The following is a 21,855-nucleotide window of genomic DNA, read 5'->3' as shown; positions in this document are numbered from 1 at the left end:
ATGACCTCCCATTTCCTTAAAAATGAATCTTTTGACTATAATATTTATTTTTTTAAAAGAAAATGGAGGTTGCGGGTCGCGAATCGTGTGCTGGACTATTAGTTTCACAATAACTGGGGGGGGGGGGGGGTCGTTAAGTGGTATATCTTACCAATACAAGACCAGTGTCAGTGACTGGAGCTTGAATCTCCACATCCTAGGAAAAAGGAGTGCCAACAAAGTTCCAATTTATTACTTTTTTAAGATATTGAACTACTGTTTGTGATGGCAGAGAACAATTAATTAATCAGTTATAGCTACGAATGACCAGCCAGCGTGTTTAATGAGACAATTTTGTACACACTATTTTAACTCAACAGGACACTTTCAATTTTTCGCTAGCATAGCAGAGCAGAGAAGAAAAACCATAAGCACTAACATTTCAGTTGCTAAGCATCCGTTCGATATCATTTAGAAAGCAAAAAATCACAAAGCTACACATTTTCATGATAAAGCAAATAGTTAAAATTATTTTTAAAAAATTTTACTAATTATTAAAATTAGTAAAAAAAATGTTTTAGCTCAACTCTTAACTACCAATGTGTAAATTTAAAATTAATCTAAAATGATAAGACAATCATTGATGACTCTTTAGTTACCCGCTAAAATAATGGTAACAATATTTGAGCATAAAAATCAAAATGTTATCACTGTCTCTTTTTTCCTTTTTCTTTCAAATATGGCTATTACATAGAACACTTAATTTTGCTAGGAAAAGGTGGGGGTACTGCGAATAATGGAATAAAAATTTTATGGAAACGGCAAAAACCTCTACGCTGATTTACTTTATGAAATATCGATTCATAGAAAATTAATTTTTTAGTACGAATGAACTTTTTTGAACTCAAATTCCTTAGTTCGAATTATTTTTTTTTGAACTCAAGTTTTGATTTAGACTGAAAACATAAAAAAAACTGACCCCCAGAAACCGATTGAATTGATGATGAAATTTCATAATAATCACATTTTCAATTCTCTCTGTCTATGTTCAATATATTTTTAAGCAGTTTTATTGGCACTGAAATAATGATTTTCGATTTAATGCTGGAAGACCAAAATCCTTGCTCTCCGTCTTATTCAACGTCTGCAAAACCACCATATTCACTTGGAAGTAAAATGCCATGATAATTGAATAGTCTGTGAAAATGTCGATACTAATTAATTTTTGTGGGTTCAAAAAATTTCAAAACTCAGGCGCAAATTTTAAACATAACCGACTAAACGTCGGAAGAATTGCTCTTGAACAACTAGAGGGAGCTCTAATCAATTACAGCCTGCTTCAGTCGGGGGGGGGGAGCCTAAATGGGACTAATAAGTTCTATAGTAGGCTTCAAATAACCACATTAGAGGTTAGCATATACCACTATTAAGATTTAAAGTAAAAAATGACACCAGTTTCGGCGCACTTTTCATTTGACTTTTAGTATTAAATTGCCGCCAATTGAGTTCACGTGCTTCAAATAATTGTGATTGAGAGAGAATTTTAGATCACGCGAAATGCAAAAAGTCAAGGGCGTAAAAGTCACTCGAAAAGTCAAAATTGTCAAGCGAAAATTTTGCATTAAAAAAGACACACACGTTTACAATAATTGCTATAACTTTTCTCTTACCGTGAAAGAGTACAGTTCTTATGACCTCATACTTCTTTAGCAGAAACAATTTTGATAATCCATTGTTGTCTACTCTGCTGGGCTTTTAAATGATGACACCATAGGCATTCTCGATAGTTACTTCTATAATATATCGTTTTATGGATCAAAATGACAGACTAAAACATAAACCGACAAATGTCGGAAGAATTGCTCTGGAACGACAGGCGGGGCAATTTAATTCAGATCAATTTTTCTTTATGGGTGCAAAAAAACCTCTCCACCGTGGGGATTCGAACCACTGACCTACCGATCCAGAGCCACACACACTAACCACTGCTCTACAAGTCACTTACCTTCTGCAACCCAATTTAGTGATTACTCACAAATGAAGAACGAAAGCGTGCAAAAGTCACTTGAGAAGTCAAAGAATGTTCTAGCAGAAAAGCGCAAAATTGTCAAGCAAAAAATTTGCATAAAAAGACACACACGTTTACAATAATTGCTATGAACTACGTTCAAGAGCAATTAATAAACAATTTTTAACATCTGTGTTCAGCTTAACCAGTATAGAAATTCGTACAAGCCAATATTCCCTCAAAAGTAATATTTAAATTGAGCTTATGTAAAAAAAAATTGACACACTTAATTTTTTCTGTCACTGTCACTTGACATTCCTTGAAGTTTCTTTGCAAAATTTAACAGTCGAAATGATCAGTTAGGGTGTTTATTGATATTTAAGAGATTTTAACGCAGTTAGCGGCTTGACGAGACAATTCTCTCTAAATCCAAGAAATTGAAAGAACATCTACTTCTCTCTTATCTCCTCAATCAGATTACCAGTACTGTTCTACATATCCCTTAGGCAGTGTTTTATATATTGCCAGACCCTCAGTTAGATTTCAGAAAGAGATGGTTGTAACTTGAAGTAAAAGGTTTTAAGATTTACGACTAATTGTTCCGACCCCACTTGTGGGGGAAGGAACTATATACTCAAATGGGTTTTTTTTTTTTGTTCAGTGAATTTTGGCCGATCGATATATTCGTCGTAGAGAAATGTGAGTGGTATCATTAAAAAGCTGGTCCAGCGTAGAATTCAAAAGTAAAAATATTTTTTTGAATTTCGTTTTTTTCGAGGAGTTATCGAGGATTGAAGTTTTGTGTGAACAATGGGATCTTTAGCATGATTGTTCACTTTTAGTACAATTTTCTTCAAACTAAGATCTTTTTTACGAAAACATTAATTCAAATTTCTATAAAAAGAATAAATTTTGAGTTCGTAAAAGTTGAATGCAAGGCGATAGAAAGACTAGTTCTGGTCTCATAGGGAAGTTCACTATCAAAAAAAAATCGAACTCTAATTGAGAGCCCTTTTTTTAATAAAACTTTTCTCTTTTTTGCTTTTTTAAGTCACCTAGAGACAAGTCACATTTTATATCGACGTTCTATTAATGACAAAACTCCTTTATAGTCGAATGAAGCGCAATGAACAAAAAACGTCGTTTTCAAGGAATTGCTCATGTTTTTTTTGGCTTCGATTCTGAGTTTTCGTAATTTTGAATGAAATTTTGAATTTCTTTTTGAAGTTTTACTATTTTTTTGGAGTCCTATGGTAGGGATTCATTGACTAACAGTGCAATATGTTCCATAATGAGCATTAAGTGAACATGTCTATTTCATTGAGGGGGCGGCTAATGGCTGTTAAGACTTAAAAAATAATTTTTCGAATTTTTTTTTGAATATTAAAGAATCATAATCTTATTATAGTGAATTGTAAGTCAGTCCAGGGGTGAGAGCACCCTCTTCCTTCCTACTGCAACCAAAATTAAACTGGTTAGCGGTTTTATCTTCTATCTATTGGTTATATGACTTCAATGACAAAAAATTTCAATTTTTTAAAATTTTTTTTGGATTTTTACGTATTATTGGTTACTTTTGAAATCTTATCACATTATCCAAATATTGACAGTTCCCATTAGCTTAAAAACGATGTTCTGTGGATGACCAATAAAAATTTTAAACAAAAATTTATGGTTTAAATGGCTTCGACACGTTCTTCTTGCACTTTTCTACTGATTTTTTGGTTTTCTCCTGTTTTTTTTTGTTGTTTTAATAGTCATTATACTTACTGTGATCTCATAATGAATACCTATGCATGACAAACATAAATGTACTGCCACCGGGGCATCTTTGAGCGTTTTTATTGACTTCCGTTGAAAGCTATTGAATTTAATGTCTGTTAAAATAAAAATCATTTTTCGAAAATTTTATTTGAACAATAACAATTCCTAAATTTTTCTTGAACTGTTAGTGAGTTTCAGTATTGACTGGACCCACTTGCTTTTTACTGCGACTAAAAATATTCTGTTTAGCTGTTTTATCTTCTAGCTATTGGTTATATGACTTCAATGACAAAGATTTCAATTTTTTTAAATTTTTTTTTTGGATTTTTTGAATTATTGGTCACTTTTGAACTCTTTATCACATTATCCAAAGATTATTGTAATCCAATTGGCTTAGAGAGGACGTTCAGTGGATCACAGAGAAAGTTTTCAGAGAATAGCTAATGGTTTAATTGTCTTCGACACTTTCTTCTCGCATTTTTCTACTGAATTTTAGTTTTTGCTGTTTTTGTTATTGTTTTCTGTCATAAGACTTATTGTGATGCCTTTTTAACTATCTATGCATGACAGACATCATTTTCCTCCCTATGGGTTATATCTGAGCATCGTCATTGAGCTCCGATGAAAGATTGAGTTTACTGGCTGTTAAGGGTTTAAAAATAATTTTTCGAAACTTTTTTGAAATTCAACCATTCCTAATTTTTTTTCGTGAATACTCTTGGTCATTGTTGGTTCTAACAGAATCCATTTCCGTTCTACTATAGCCAAAACTAATCTGGTTAGCGGTTTTATCTTCTACCTATTAGTTTTAAAACATCAATGCCACGAGAATTCATATTTTTTTTGGGTACTTTATTTTGTTTTTCGATCCTTTTGAAATCTTATCACATCATCTTACTGCTGAGAGTCCCTATTGGTTTAGGGAAGAAGTTCAACGGATCATAAATAAAGTTTTCAGGGAAGAGCTTATGATTTGAGTTGCTTCGACATTTTCTTCAGGCACTTTTCTACTGAATTTGTGGTTTTTGCCTCTCTCTGTTGTTGTTTTCATAGTCATTAACTTGTTGTAAGGTCTTATTGATGAAATACGATTGGCAAAAAAACTTATTGTCCCCTCGAGGCATCATTTATTGTATATACTGGCTTCCGTTGAAGGCTAATGAATTTAATGGCGTTGATAATACGTGTTTTCCCGCAATTTTCGTGCGTCTAATGTATTTGTTTATATTTGTTGATTTTTTGAAATTATATTGATAAAAAAGGTTTTCCCATTGCTCCTGAAAAATTAATTTAAAATTGAAGAGTGTTTAGTGAAAAGTTCATTTTTTTAATGCCTTCGACCCTTTTGTCGCCCAATTTTTTTTCCTGAATTCGCTGTTTTTGTTCTTTAGGTAGCCGTAAATTGCTCACAGATCTCATAGGCTTGTAATTGAGGACTGAATGAATGATGTTGCTCGAAACATTCAGTATATAGCGAATAGGTTCCTTTCGTCAAATTTAACTTCTATTCATCAATCAGATGTCCCATCGAATTTCGTGTATTTCAAGAAATAACATATATATTGATATTATGTGCCACTGTTGTTTCGTTTTTCTGAACGTTTATTGAATGGCCATTTTTTGCGTTTCTTTTTCTCTTCCTTCAGAACAATCGCGTAATAACAGATCCCAATGGTTTTTAAATGTGGCCCAAGTAAACTTATTTAATCTTTCAGTATAAATCCTTCAACTGAAATAGCAGAAATAACAACTGAATTAAAAATATATATTCAGATGATAGGTATTGATTTTAATGGTAGCAAAGGTTTGTGTTTTCGCAAATCGTTTGTAATTTTTTGAGTTTCTCTTTAGTTTGTTTCTATGGCATAGTCTGACCACAGACGGGTGCTTTTGGTTTTGTAATGACTTTTTAGTAATTTATCAAGGATTTTTTTATTAAAAACCAATGTTTTTTAAGATTTTTGAATTTTCTTGGTGCAAAAAATGTTGATTAATTTTTAAGTTTCGCCTCACTGTTCGTTCTTTTTGTCGGCTTGTTACCTAGTCTCGTTAAGAAAACTTTTCATCTGCTGTATAGTTAGTAAAAGGTAAACTTGTGTAGTTAAGGTTTTATCTGACTGCATTTTGACGTTGTTACCAGGTGCTTTTAAATTTAGATATTCATTTTTTGCCGCCAAAATTTTGTTGGTGCTATTTTTTTTCTAGTCTCTTCAATGTCAGGTCACGTTGGTGCTGTAATGAAGCATGGCATTAGTAATTCAATTAGTAGATAGAATGTGTAACGATTGTTTTAAACTCAAACATCTATTTTTGTTATCTCTTGATTTGGTTGACATTTTAGTCAAAAATGTAGATGAGCTCGGGTCGGAACATCATGTGCGAACGCACATTAACGAGCCGCCTTGTTCATTTCTGTTTGACAATTTTTCTGCTTATTTATTTAGTCTCTAAACTTTTCTCGTTAAATTTTCCTGTTACTCTTTTTCTCATACATTTTTTGAAAAAATGAAATTGTTCACATAGCTACTTTTTGTTTGCATATATGCTTTACAACTTGATGGTTATTTTACCTACCCTGTTTAGCAAAACTTTCCGTTCTCTTTTGCAACTACTTTTTCAGGTACATTTTTAAAGCATAGCTTTTACTTAGATATCCTGTTGTGCTGATTCTATAGCAAATACTAACGAAGTTAGCTCTTTTTTCAATGCGTTTCCGACAAAAAAGAGAAAATCGAAAAAAAAAACAGAATGATGAGTTATGAAACATTCCTCATCAACGTATCATGCTACTTAGTAAAAAAATTCTATCATCCTATCATTTAATTTATAGCAAAAGAGACGCGGAGAACGACACAAATGCATAAGCTGGCAAAGAGACAAACTATTTATTCATACTTGGGCCACTTGGGTCAAATCTTTCAATTCTTTCAGCATTTGCATTTGAAGCTGAAATATACAATTGTTTTTTGATACTTCGAACTGTGTGAAATACTCCCGATTAAAACTGACGATGGAACGTAACCATAGAATTGACTACAACTCTCGTGAAGTTGATGGCATCTGTATTCAAATAGAAACACTGATAATTATTACCAGAACGGTCACAAAAACTTTCGTGTAAATAATTTTTTCTGGGCTTTCAATTAAGTTGTTAATTTGAGTAAAATATTCCTACAGGGACAATTTTTAATAAAATAAAATTAAGCATGAATATTAAGCAAGTGTGGATTTTTCGAAAGCAAATATAGCACAAAAATTTATATGTATAACCAATAACTTAATTCTCAAATCGGGGAAATCTATAAAAACTATTTTTCTCTAGTCCGTGAAAGAATCGCCCCCACATAAGCGTTCATTACCTTATTCTTCTTTTTCCTCCCGAATGAAAGAGAACTTTTGAACCCGGACGCGCCGTCCTTTGCGAGGTCTTTCTGTTCACGCTCTATCGTCAACATCACTTCCTGTCTCAACTGCTCAGCTGCACTTTCAGCGTCTTCGTCTGTCTCTCGAGAGGGAGCTTCACATTTAAAAGCCTGTCAATTGAACAATGCCTGTCATGAAAACACATTCCATAGTAATAAAACATAAAATATTCAGTCAAATTGGTAAGTGACGACTGCATACTTCCATGATCACGTGGCTAGCTCAAAAATGTTACAAATTTGACAAAATTATAACTTTTGGGCTGCGAAACACCCGCTAGATGTCAAAACATAAAAGTTTTTGTACAACTCGTGATAAAAGCAGTTACGTTACCTGTAGAGACTTGATGCTGCACATTCCGACCATGGGCTTGCGTCCAAACTGTCTGTTGTCTCTGCATCTGATGTTCATGGGGGGAGTGTACAACTCCTCTTTCGGCAGCAACTTAAACACACATGTGTTAAAAAAAATGAACCGAACGCGTGAAGCGATGCTGAGAGCAACCAAGCACAAATGGAGGAGTTTATGTTTATTATGTTGCGATGATCACATTAATGAAAAACTTTAATGAAAAACTAAGCAAAAGGTCAACAGAATGTGGTAGACCTAGCAATTAATTTTGCGATTTGACCACCTGATGTCAGATTAAATACAAGCACAGAATAATATTGCAGTATTGTATCTCCTTACCACATCTAGGAAGAGTACTGGTTCTGAGAAGTTGGGGTTTTTGGCGACTGACTTGATGACGTTGGAGTAGAGCATGTTTCCTCCACACTCGAACTCAATCGAGGGACTGTTCACGTTGGCTAGTTGGTACTTCTTCATGTTACGCACACCCCAACACAATACCTGCACACACAACGAGAGCGAACTCAGTTTGAATTCAGTTTGAACTCGATTTTTTAAACAGGAGTTATTTTTTAATTGCTATCCAAAATTCTAAATATTTAGTCACCAACTTTGACGGCTCCAGTTTAATATTATTCATCGCATCAGACCGGAATTAAGTATTCGAAAAAATGCAGGTCAGAAGAGAGTTAAATAAGAACGCAGGACGATTTTGAAGCCGTGATCACTACTTTTCGAGAAAAAAGCACAGTGAAAATTTCTCTGAATCAGCACTGAATACGATTTGACGTCTAGTCTATGAAAACATCAAGAAATCTTACTTCTATTGCCGTTCTCTGGAGAACAGGTCGGATGCCCGCGGGCACCGTGTACAAATTGCCCCTCTTAGGAGGCAAAAAGGGTAAATCCCCACCCTCGTATGCAAACAGCTCAAACGAAGCCAATAATTCTCCGCAATTATCATTCGGCGACAGTCTGTGGAGTTCGTGCCATACAAGCCGAGCTACCTTCGTGTTAGAAGGGTTCAGTTTTACAATAGGCTGAATTACAGCCCGACCCATAAATTCAGGACTCCCGAAACGGTCGTAGTCGAATAGTTCAATGCAGATGTTGGGCGGGTTCCGCTCGATGTCAAGTGGGTTGTCGTATATGGTTACGTGATCAAATATGAGTGTTTGGTCCCAGGTAGGGCAGATTGACTTGTGAATGACCTCTGTGCTCTGACTTCTGTTCATAAAGACCACTCTTGCGAACGGATCTAAACAAATTGCTACATTTTTGAAAATAAACAATTAACACGCATTGCACCAGCAGAGCAGCTCTAGTCCAACTCCAACGCTTATTGTGTAAGATTCTCACATGTGTCGCTCATCTAGCAATATCTTGAAAGATTCTTGCAAATGACTCTCATTTTGCGAGATGAAAGATCCAGACACTTATTTTGCAACAGACTCATAAGATCTTGCAAGATAGACGTAGATAATATAAAAGTGGGGTACTGAACGGAGGAACGAAAAGCTTTCTCTTATATAAATTAAGAGTTTTAACTTTCCTGTCTTAAAACAAGACCCAAGAGCCATAAATTTGTGGATTATTTTGAGACAGTGCTTCAAATTGAATTAACAATCAGAAAATTCTTGGTCAATTTAATGCAATTTCAAATAAATAATGCAATGCGTTTGATTACTACTCAGTTTTGTGCTACCAATGCAATTCTCTATTAAGATCAGAAACTCTGACCACTGACTTATGAAACATTGGTTGGCTATTAATTAAAATTCTGAAGAAAGATAATTTTTTTTGGAAATGATCAATTTTTGCTAATTTAACGTGAATTGGAAAAAATCAAGCAAAATCACCCTTATTTTTAATTAATCTCAATCTAGAATAATTGAACTTTTTTCTCAATTTTGCCAGCCATGAGATTTGAAAAAAAAATCCAGAGAAGAAAACGTTTTTCACAGCTACGTGTTTAGATAAAAAGTTTCATAATATTTGAATCAAATTATTGTTTTAGGTAAACAAGACCGATGATCGCTCTAGAAACTTGTTTAAAAAGATAATTGTTCCGACCCTCTTGAGGGGGGAGGAACTATATACTCAAATGCGTTCTTTTTGTTCCGTGAATTTTCGCCGCTCGATATATTCATCGTAGAGAGTTGAGACTGGTATCATTAGAAAGCTCGTCCAGCGTAGAATATGGAATTAAAAAGATTTTTTTAATTTTCGTTTTCTACAGGGAGTTATCGAGGTTTAAACTTCTGAGAAAAGAAGAGTGAATTCACGTTGTTTTTATTCACATTTTCCGGAATTTTTGCCTAAAATTTCGTCAATTTTGCTAAAATTTGTTATAATTTTTAGGAATATTATCGTTGATTTTATTTTTGAAGACGAACAAGCATTGTTGATTGTTTTGATTTAATTGATTTGGTCAAAAAATCAGGATAAACATTTCAAAATTTAGCCTTTTTCATCAAAAACAGCACGAAATAAGCTACTTTAGTCCACTTTGATTAAATTTGCCGACAGTACACCCCCAAACAACACTCATACAATCTTTGTAGACTCAGAGGGGGGCTATTTCTTTTTCAGAGTACGCTGAGAGTGCACTCTAGTTAAAACTTTGCCGTTTTTTGCTAACTTTTTTCAATGATTATCAAAAAAGCAGAATTTATTTTGAGTTTTCAACTAACAAATTATCTATATCTACAATATTCGAAAAATCAATTGTTCCTAACGGACAATAAGTATTAGCAGGTCTAGTTTTGGGCCATTCTTGGACTAATACAATCCAAAAAAAACGGGTTGTAATCAGTCGGTCTTTTTTTTTTTTAAAAAAAAGACTTTTTTTAATAATAAAGAACAGATCATATCAAATCAGAGCTCAGGAGTGATAGGTCCAACCAATTACCTTGCTAAACAGCTCCATGGTAATGCATTTAGTTTTTTAATTGAAAGTTTATGGTCGTTTCTTTTTTTAAAAGTAATTGACTTTTCAATAAATAATGGCTTAATTAACTTTTCCTCTATTTTTTTTCTTAATTTGTTCAACTTCCAGCTTAGTGTTAGCAAAGAAAGACTGCTTCTTCTTTCAACTGATTTAACATTTATTCTCGGTTGCTGTTTTAAGCCTGAAGTTATTGTGTTCTGGCTTTGATACTACAAGATTTCAGATTTTTGTTTGTTTTGATATTTGCCAGGTGTTTCACGTTTTCTAATTTTGTCATATTATCACATTATTGACAGTTCTCATGTCACCTTATTAGCATTCAAAATAAAGCACCATGGAACATATCAAAATCTTGAAAGATATACATTATCGTTTTAACGGCCTCGACGCCTCTTTCTTGAAGAAATCAATTGAATTTTTCAATTTTAACTCTAACTGTCATTTACATTTTGTCGTTTCGGTCGTATGAAATTTCCTGTATAGTGATAGCTTTCATTGGTTTTTCATGGCAGAAAAGAAGAACCGATGTTGTGATATTAGTAGATAGCTGGTGGCTTTCATGACTTTGAAAACAATCGTTTTCCAAAATTTAAAAAAAAACTTTTCAATTTCGTGCGTGACTGGTGTCCCAAAATTTTTTTTTAAAGAATTTGTTATGACCTTACTGGCTTCGACACCGGTTTTTCACAAAAAAAAGTAAATTAATTTGATTTTTGTCATATTTGACGTTCTTCTTGTAGATGCAAGAAATATTCTGGATAATTACAGGTCTCGAGAGCTTCCTTTTCGTGAATAAACGACCCTATTTAAATAGCTCTTTTTGGTAATTAATGCCTTTCATGACATTGAATGTAATTTTGTTTCGAAAAAAAATTAAAAGTATTACAAACTTTAGCACTTCGCTTTTTTGTCTACTTGTTACCTAGTCCTACTAATGAATGGCCACGTACTACATTATAGTTGTTTGAAGAAGGCGCAATCAAATATATTTTGAGTGCCAAAATTTGGCTTGACGGTTTTGACAGCGTTTTCTGGCAAGTTTCAATTGAAATTTTGTTTGTTCTTTGTTGTTCTTTTTAGCTTTAAAAAATGAATGAGGACAGGTTCTAATGCCCTTCTATTGAAGCAGTGGTAGTCGTAATTTTGTGGTAATAATAATTGATTCCTAATGGTATTTATCACTTTGAAGTTTCAAAAAAAATGTTTCAAGACTGTTTCAAAAAAATAAGTTAATTTTTTTACTTTACTGTTTTTGTTCTTTTTTGTATAATTGTTACCAAACCTTTTTATGGACTGGTAGCATATGTTTTCTGGTGATTTGTAAGTTAATTTTGTTTAGTTTTAGGTTTATCTGACGGCATGTTGACTTTGTTATTAAATTTAGTTTTCAAGAGGGACATGAATTTTTTTATGTAATTAATGTTTGTTGTTGTTGTTGTTTGATTTTGCTGTTCGTCTTGACTCGCTTTCTTAATATTGACATATTTCAGCAATATAATGCACCAATTTTTACTCCACTGTGTTATTTGCTTTGGAGGCTATCTTATCGTTAATACAGAATTTTTTGAAAAAGACTTGGGCTTTTTTGGGATTCGCAAAAAATAATTTTTGGGTTTTCTATCTGTTCCTCATTTGGTAGACAATTATGCCAAAATTGTGGATTGGCGGGGTCGGAACTTTATGTGCCATCGCACATTACCGAGCCGCCTTGTCTGGAATGTGTACTCAACTAAAGAGCTAATTTGGAACGTGTATTCTTTCATTTATGAAGAAACTGAAACTCTTACAAGAAACATTCCTAAAGTTCACTCTTCTCATTTTTTGTGATTGTTACCCCAAAACAAACAAATTAAGTGCCTTTTGAATTGACGACGAATTACATAGCCTTATAAATTTTGAGTGGCCATTAGAATGAAAGTTTTGTTAAACTTCAAAGTTCACAAAAAATGTCAATACTATATGAATACACTATACCAAACAAAAACTCCGAATCTGCACTTTAAAAAATCCCTTGCATGTGCAATGAAATTCAGACAAGTGTTTCAAAAAAATCAAGACACCAATTTTCTTCTGAAAATTACTTTTCTTATCAGTTGCTAAAATTTTAACGCAAAAGGAGTTTCTCAAATCAAGTTAGTTTTGACAGAAATTTACTTCACGTATAAGACCAAAAACAAAAAATAGGGGAAACCAAAACATTCCGATGACAAAAATTGTCAATTCTTTATCTTGTTTCCATTCTCACTGTATATGGACAAATTTTTTAATTTAACGAAAATTTTCGACAATTTCTGTGAAACCTAACGTACAGTAGTCAAACGAAAACAATATTTTCGAATAATTTAAACTAACCAGCAAATCACTTGCTGCAAACAATATCATCGGCTGTACAACAAAATAGTCTAGAAATGTAGAAATATTACAGTCGTTTAAGAGAAACGATTTCTTTGAAAAAATTTTAAAAATACACAGTTGCTTAAATGTGAAATGTAATGCCCTCTAAAGAACAAAGTTTTAGATATGTTTAGAAATACAATTGTATAATTTTTAAAGAATATAAGTAGCAGTCAAAATTTGGATAAACAATAGATTTATTTGCTAACTTTTTATTGAAAATTAGCTGCTAAAGAGCTGAAAAAAGTAAAACGAAAAATTAGGCAAACGCACTTTATACTTAATTTTTTGTGAAATTGGATTATAAAGAATGGGATATGTTGATACTGGAACACAAAATCTTGAGAAGGATTGATGACCATTAGCAAAAAAACTAAGCCTGCTCCGCAATTCAAAAAAAAACAACAAGTTTCTTATTCAGGAGTATTTGAAATGAATAATGAATAAAGACGAAAGACGAAAATCCCAATTCTTTCTATCACAATTTTTTTCTCTTCAACAATAGTTTTACCTATTGTACAAAAAACATCCTTCTCAAAAATGCTATTCGCCTCTTTTGAAAGCGTGCTAAAACTGCCGTAATAGCACATAGGAAACTATTAAAATAGAAAAACTACTTCAGAACTTCTTCCCTGAGTCGGACGGAAATCAGGCAAATCTACTCAAAAATATAAGTCTAAGAGCAGCCAAACAATAGAAAACATAGCCGGCAGATTGCCGGAAAATAGCCGCGATAGACGCTTGTGGCCTTCTATAAATTGAAACAGCTAAAGAAACAAGATAGGTATATTGAACAAAAGTCCAAAAGTAGACCATTAGATGTTTTGGGTTAGATACGTACTGTCAATTTTATGACACATACGGTCAATAAAGGAAAAACCCTGAAAGAGCTTCCTCCTTCAAAAACTGTTATTCGAAATCAAAAACTCAAGACCAATACTCAAGAATTTGGGCATAAAAGTTTGGCACAACTTAGATGCACACTATTGATCTTTTACTAGTAAAAGTTTAGAGAAATAGAAGTTCCATAAGTGAGTTCAGAAATCATTTTTTAAGTGAGACAAGTCACGCAATTGACACCAAAGCGGAAATGACGTCACGGTAAGACAAAACAATGACCTAAAAGCGGAAATGACGTCACATTAAGACAAAACAAAAATCTGTCAGACGAAGTAAAAAAACATAGCAGGACAAGTCCTGAAGCACAATTCAAAAGATTGAATCAAACACTTAGAAGCACTTTACCTGACCCGCAGACCAGTTGAATGATGCCAGCCAAAAAAAAGAAATCATCTAAAAAATTTGAGAAACTAAAATAAGCAAACAAACTAAACAAAAACAAACACATTGCTATAACTCTTGAAGCTTTTACCCCTCAGGCAAAATTTGATCCCTTTGACGTATTTAAAAAATGTGTTTAAAACCAATTTTTGTTTCTAAAATCGGTCCAGTATTATCTTTGCGAGACCTGAAAAAAAATCACTGGCCCGTGAAGATCGATTAACTCGAAAATGACCGAAAAATTTTAAAAAGAAAATAATCTCTTAAAATTTAAAGAAATGTTGCTGAAAGTTGCAAAAATAATATCTGCAGAATTATTTCTGTATCTCTTGAGGCTATCCAGTAGCCCAATTCCAAGCCTTAGGAAATTCATTGGCTCAAAGATCGAGAGGCAATAATATTTAGAAAAAATTCAAGATTTCAAAAAACAGAAATTCGTTCTATTGAAACGTTGAAAACTATTCAATTGTTCTAGCCACTATTTAAAATTATACTAGTAAAACTTGCATGATGATATCTGGTTACTGAGGCAAAAAAAACTGAATAATAGACAAACATTTTGAAAAAATTGCAAAATTTATCAAAAAATTTTCAAAAATTGAAAGGCTAAATTGTTGAAACTAATCCATTGAAACTAAAACATCAGTTGAAACTAACAACCTTTCGACCATATCAGACAGTTGACGAGGTTTTCTGGCACTTGGAGAATGGATAAAAATAAAAAAAACGACCAAAAATTTTAAAAAAACCTGAAAAAAATTGCAGTTTTTATCAAGAAAATGCGTAAATTCGAGACATTAAAATGTTGAAAACCAATCCATTTTTACTCAAAACTATATAGTGCCTTATTATCAAACCTTAAAGGAGATTACTTGGTCCCCGAAGCTGGAAAGGCTCAAAATCTGACAAAAATTTTCAAAAATGTGAATAAAATTGAAAAATTTAGTATCATTTTGCGTGTTTGTGTTTGTAGTAACAAAACATATAGCTCATTAAACGGTCATAACAAGTAATTTTGTCTCACAAAATGCCTTCACCAACTTTGAAAAACTTCAACCTAAGACAAATCAAACAAAAAACTGAAAAAAACCACAAAAAACATGAAAAATTGACCTTGAAACATGAAACATGACCTTTCAACCTCAAATTAAAACCATCCCAGCAGCTGAACCACTCTAAGCACTTGAAGGACTACTAAAGACCACTTTGGGTCTCTAATGAAACTTAATGCCCGCTGGGTTTTACCTGTTCATCCCGTTTTGAATGATCAAAGTCATTGAACACATCTTAATAAAAACACAGCGCCCCAATACAATTCAAATTTTTTGAATCGTAAAAATTAGGAGCACAAGAATAGCCGCCTCGAATTGCTGACGCGGCTATTAACAAAACACAATAAATATTTGCACCGAAGACTTGATTATAAACAAAAAATTTTTCTAGGACCATAATAGGCGATGATTATGTGCACTGCAATTTTTCTAGGACATAATAGGCGATGATTATGTGCACTGCAATTTTGCTAGGACATAATAGGCAATGATTATGTGCACTGCAATTTTTCTAGGACATAATAGGCGATATGCTTAAAAATGTGCACTAAATGAGATCTAATGGTACCAATTGATAAAAAGGTTGTTAGTTTTTGGCAATTGGGCTGCAAGTACATCTGCTATAAAAGTGATGCTTTCTAACAGCCCAATTTAGCCGTTTATAAAGGCCGCTTAGACAACTAAACAAAAAAAATCGAATTAAAACATGCAAAAAATTTGTAAAGTTTGCTTGTTTCCAAAGTTTGCTTGCTCAGTAAAAATTGCTTGTAAAGTTTGCAACATGCAGTTTAATAGCTCCTTTTAATGTGCTCTTCAGCAGCTTCTGTAATCATGCGTTATTCTCAACTTATACCGTGTTAAATAACAAAAGGTTGTCAAGTGCTCAAGTGGATTTTACTTACATTCGTTAGAACGAAACTGCTGAAGGGCTAAAGTATAGGGGGTACATGGGATCACGTTAGACATTTTCAATAGGATTTTGTTTACGGGGTTTATGGGCTTGTGAAAGTGAAACTCATTATGATTTCACTGAATAAATTTATCAGCTGAGAACATTTCTAGGATGACAACTAATGAAGATCATCAATATGCATTTTTCTCAAGACCTCATTCCAAGTCAAAACATTAAGAATATAATATGAAGATGTTTACACGCAGTGAAACTTGAAACATCTTGATAACCTCTTGCTAAGATTTTTGTTAATAAAACGCTTACGAGATAAGATATACGAGCTTTCAAGATTCTTTCATGTGTTTCAAAAAATTAGGTAGCTTTACAAAGATCATGTCAAGATATCCGGAGAATTAAGAGGAAAACTTTTCCGAACAAAATCCTGCTGAGGCATACTAAGTTTTCTGAAGAAGTTCAAGATCTTTAATGTCTTGACAAGGTGTATCAAGTTTCATTCTTCTGGCCGGACCAAACGCAAAGTCAATACCAGTTCTGGGCAAATCTAATTTCAATATGATCAAGTTATTTTTTACTTTTGGCAGTCTTGGGTAGGTCTTGGCTGAAAATTGGCAGGTCTAAATGGGCATTTAGTGCACTATTGTTCCTTGTAATTTGTTACCTGAGAAACTGTCGTCGTCAGCACTTAGGAGCCCTCTGGCCTGGTAGATGTATGCCCTCAATTGGTACTTCCTCTCCTGTCTGAAGGTCAAAAACATCCGAGGAGTTATTCGCATGATCTTTCTCTTCGTGTCTCCTGATGACGTCACAGGTGCCTTCTCTCCTATGTCGTCTTCATCCTCCTCCTGTTAAACATATCACGTAATGTATTATGCAATATATGGTAAATAGTTAAATAACAGTTACGCAATGCATTATGCAGCAAATCAGAAGCAGTAACGCAGCAGTTTTGTTGCAACATTCAAACTTGCGCAGATCAAAGCTGTACAGTTTAAGTAGTTTTGAGCAATTAATTTGATCATTTTGTACCCCCGTAGAGAGGTCAACTTATGCAACAACGAAAATTCGATTGGGCTAAGAACTGGCATGGAAAACCTTTAGGTCATCCTAAAATGTGTCCTCGACACTGACTTGACCGAAAAGAGACACATCAAAAAATTGATCAGTCGACCCCATTATCTATGAAAAGGTCATTGTTCGACTAATGAAAAAAAAAACTGCTCAGGTATTGTCAAACATTCATTTTTAATTTATTAGTCAAATATTATATTCTTACTTGACGTTCAAAAAACAAAACACCATCACCTTCTTCCAACTCAATCATCGTTAAATATCGCATTTAATTGAGATGCCTAACTCTGAAAAAAAGCAACTGAAAAATTATAGTTTGTCCAATTGAAACGATGCAATATATAAAAAAAACTTCATTGCCGCAATCGCTGCCTCATCAAATGACTTGAGACCTATGAAGCGTGCCATTTCTCAAAAATCTCTCAAAACATAAAAATACTCGAGTTAAAGCAACTACAATTTGTTTTCCGCAGAACACTGCTCGCCCTGCTGTAAAGCCATGCGTCTAAAATCAGCCATGAAAATTGATACGTGTTTGCGATCAATGTTAGTGTTAAAATTTCCATGCGGTTGTCATTAGTTTCTGAGTTGTCAGTCAGTTAGTAAATTTAGTTAGTGATAGTTTTACCGAATGCACAACAACAGTCGGAAGTGGCGGGTCAATGGTCGGATTTGAGGTCAGAATTGCCCCAAACCTTAGGAAGCTAATTTTGCGTTCTGGGGCAGGCTCTATCTACAATTAAAAAGTACAGTTAGTATTGCGGCTGAGCTTAACAACTCAGAAATCAAATTGAATAGCGCTTCAAGGTCATTTCAAGCCTTAAAGCTAGAATAGTGTGACAAGCGAAATTTAATGCTACATTTTATCGAAGCCAAACGGATTTATTAATTTTGTTCAACATTTATATTTAGCAACTATTATTAGTACACAATCGTCATTCATGAAGTCAAACTATAACTCAAACTCGAACTACCTCAACAAACAGCAAAACAATACTACGACTTAACAGTATTGCATCAGATTCTTTGCGATTGGATTGCGAATCAACCTGTTATTGATACAGAATATTCGACAAAACTTCTACATGGTTAACAAATTTCCCATGACATCAAATTTACACTGAAAAAGTGACGTTATGGAAAAGTGTTCACATTCTGTCGACATTCTTATCTACCACCAATCAACAGTTGAATTTGACAGGTAAATCCACGTGACTAGCAGCATAAAAGGAGCTTGAAAAACTACCAAAAATAAGTTGAAACTCGTTAATTTGTCTTATTAAACTAACATACAGTGCGTATTGAAGCACACTTTCTTGAGCGGTAAATTACTTGTTATCGTGTCTTGTTTTTGTAGATCATATTAGTGATTGTACAGTTTTAACTTTACTTTGACTTGTGAAAAGAGATTTAACTTTGATATTCTCAAAAGTTTCTTTCTGAGGAACGAAGTTCCTAAGTAAGCGAAACTTTGTGCAAAGCATAAAATCAGTTTCTCTTACTGGTTTTAACGAAGCCTAGCGTAGTTCACTAATTGCGTTATTGAGCAATTGAGTCTACTGAAAAGCACAAAGTGCGAATTTGGTTACATTTGCTAATTTTGATTATCGGGAAAAAGTCTCCGAAAATATTAACACATTGGAGATAGAATTTATTTGCCCTAACCAGTAGCTAGGACAGTTATCTAGAGCTGTACATCTGGGATTTTGCAATTTCGAATTATAACTTGAGTTATTAACCAAAACTCAAGCAAAAATTGATTGTTTCAATTTGAATTATTTTGTTATTCTGAGAGAAACAAGTTTGCTATTCAGCAAAGCTGAGCGATTAGTTAGCAGGAGTAATTGAGCAACAAGTAATGCAACGGTATTCTACAGTATAGCGGATAATACAGTTCACAAAAGTTAACTGCAAAAACACAATATCCGGACAGATTTGAAACCGCTGAAACGAACTGGGCGGTGTAAAGTTTTCCTTGACTTTGATAGGAGAGCAGCCGTTACATTTGGTACGCCGACCCGGACAGTGGAAGGCAAACTGCTGTCCCATCTGATGAAGAGAGTGCCGAAGGCACCCCCCAAAGAGAATCAAACAAATCAACAGCGCAACGCCAGTGAGGCAGAGCGAAAGTTGCGAGTGCACTTCACAAATTACGTTGAAGAACTAACCTCGCTTAAAAGGAGCAAGCAAAGCAAAAGGCAATCAGGCAATCCTAACACAATCAGCAGAGAGGAGCTTCAATCAACAGCACAAAGGTACGACAAGAAGTTCCAAGATTTATTAGAAGAAGTCAACACTAAAAGAAGTCTTGGCTACAAAATAATTGAAGATTCAGATCGACCCAACAAATTAAAGGTACTCTATCAACAGACTGTCCACCTCCTAGAGGAAGAAATACCCAAGCAACTGCAGCGTCGAAACAAGCTTGTGCCCTACCAAGCAAATTTCGTTGAAGAACATCTGAAAGAAGCAAGGAAGTGCAAAGCAAGTTTGGACTATCATTGGCTTTCATATATAAGCAAAGGCACGCAACCAGAAATGAATGCAGAGCAAAACAACGCAACCCAAGCTGTGAATGACAGCGAGAGCCACAACAACTACCCAACGGACAGCCCAGTTGCTCAAACAGTGCAAAATGGAGCAACAGCAAGTGGCCAAGAAACGGAGAATGTTTCGGAAACATCGTCAGCAAAGCAAAGGCGAGAGGAAAGGATGAAGAAATTCGATATCGAATTCGAAACCAAGATGCGACTCGAACAAGCACGGTTTGAGCGGAGGAGGCTAGAGCTGGAAATGCAAATGAAGGAATTGGAAACCAAGCATCAACTGCTGGAGGAAGAGCGTAAGCTAGAGCGCAAAGTGAAGAGAACAGCATTAGAGAACGATGATGCTCGTTCCCAATCAACCAGTGCTCGAAACAAATCACCGTTCAACTGGACCCCCAAGAAGAGAGATGTCTCTGACTGGGCCAGCAGGATCGACAACCTTCTAACACCAGAACGACCAACAACTCGCTTCGAAGTAACCCCTGAAGTGAACAGGCAAAGTCACTTCTCACGATATCGCAGTTCACGAGACCGATCCTCAAGTGTTGAAGACCGAGACGTTTCCCCCAGAGCTGGTCTATTACGATACAACACGGGCTATTCAGATAGTAGTAGGCTACCAAAGCTGAAGTTGAACAACTTCGACGGGAACCCTCTCGAATGGCCGGAGTGGTCTAGTATGTTCATTGCTACAGTGGATCAACGACCAATACCAGACTCAGAGAAGATGAGCCATCTGAAGACTCTACTGACAGGCAAGGCAAGGTCAGCAATCTCTGGAATGGGCTATTCTGGACAATTCTATGGTGCTGCATGGAATATTCTGGAGAGGAAATTTGGAAGGCCTCATGTGATCATTGATGCACAACTGGAGAGCCTTCGCAAAGCAAGTCAGGTTAAACCACACGACTCAACAGGTCTGATCAGTTTCTCAGTTATTGTTTCGAACTTTGTGAATGTGCTCAAAGAGTACAAGCAGATTGGTGATCTGCAATCAAGCTCGACACTGTATATGGCAGTAGATAAGCTACCCCAAGTTCTCAAAGAGAAGTGGTGGTTCTATGTTGATGATAAAGATGAAGATTGGCCTGATCTAATTATGTTTGAAAAATTGCTATCAAGAATAGCATTCGTGCACGAAGGGTTTTCAGCTTTCAAGGGAGAGCGAAGAGAAGAAGACCGAAGAAGCACAAATAGAGACAAACGGTTCTCGAAAACGTCGAACTTCAGTGCAAGTTCCAACGTGAAAGAAACGAAGCTAACGCAAAGTGATCACTGTCCGCTAGCTGATGGCACGCATAAAATATGGAACTGTCCACTATTCAGGAACATGAGTGTAAATGATCGGTACGCAGCAGTGAGAAAGCAACGCTTATGTTACGGATGTCTAGGCAAAGGGCATGCAATCAAAGATTGTAAAGTCAATGTGTGCGGCATCAATGGATGCATCAAGAAGCACAACCGATTGCTACACTCAGAAAACCAAATGGACGAGGGCAATCACGCAGTCAACGTAAGCGCAGCAACAATAAACCAGAGTAACGAAGTTACTAGCTTTCTTCAGATAGTTCCTGTCTCAATACAGAGCGGTGGCAACAGGCTGAACACATATGCTTTCCTCGATAGTGGATCAACGGTTTCATTCATCGATCAAAGTGTGCAAGAGAAGTTGCGAGCCCAAGGCACCGATGTGATGCTCAACATAGCTGGCATACATGGAACAAAGGACCTGAAGACAGAAAAGTTTCCTCTCAAAATAAAGGGACTACATTCAAAGGTGCATTCAATCGAAGCGTTTGCACACCCGTCAATCTCCTTGGGAAACACAAACTACAACTACAACAAGCTGAAGCAAAGCTTCAACCACTTGAGTGTTTTACCAAACAAAAGCTTCAACTTGATGGAAGTTGGCATCATCCTTGGTCAAGATGCTTATGAGCTACAACGCCCATTGGACTATAAGATAGGAACACGAAGTGAACCTTTCGCCGTTCTAACCGAGCTAGGATGGGTAGTCAGTGGACCCATGACGGGCAAAAGAAGACAAAATGTTTGTCATTTCGCCTTCACTGAAGATGTGAAAGTGGCTGAGAATATTCAAACCTGGTGGGACATAGAAACCTATG

At 35.0% G+C, this 21,855-nt stretch overlaps 1 protein-coding gene across 1 annotated transcript in view; it reads right to left on the bottom strand.

Moving 5' to 3' along the window:
* Window positions 1–133: 133 nt before the first annotated feature.
* LOC142344770 (myoferlin-like) overlaps window positions 134–21,855 on the bottom strand; it is a 73,277-nt gene continuing 51,555 nt past the window's right edge. Inside the window, exons 22-27 of the mRNA XM_075396687.1 lie at window positions 16,774–16,957; window positions 8,347–8,783; window positions 7,865–8,026; window positions 7,508–7,618; window positions 7,111–7,284; window positions 134–196 (exon numbers count right to left, since the gene is read on the bottom strand). Coding sequence (XP_075252802.1) covers window positions 134–196; window positions 7,111–7,284; window positions 7,508–7,618; window positions 7,865–8,026; window positions 8,347–8,783; window positions 16,774–16,957 — 1,131 coding nt within the window. The remainder of the gene's footprint in view (window positions 197–7,110; window positions 7,285–7,507; window positions 7,619–7,864; window positions 8,027–8,346; window positions 8,784–16,773; window positions 16,958–21,855) is intronic.

Source organism: Convolutriloba macropyga, chromosome 8 (genome assembly GCF_964194025.1).
Source record: "Convolutriloba macropyga chromosome 8, txConMacr16.3, whole genome shotgun sequence".
In the NCBI taxonomy this organism is placed as follows: Eukaryota; Metazoa; Xenacoelomorpha; order Acoela; family Convolutidae; genus Convolutriloba; species Convolutriloba macropyga.
Note: the sequence above shows the minus strand (reverse complement) of the source record. Positions and strands in the feature narration are given on the sequence as shown.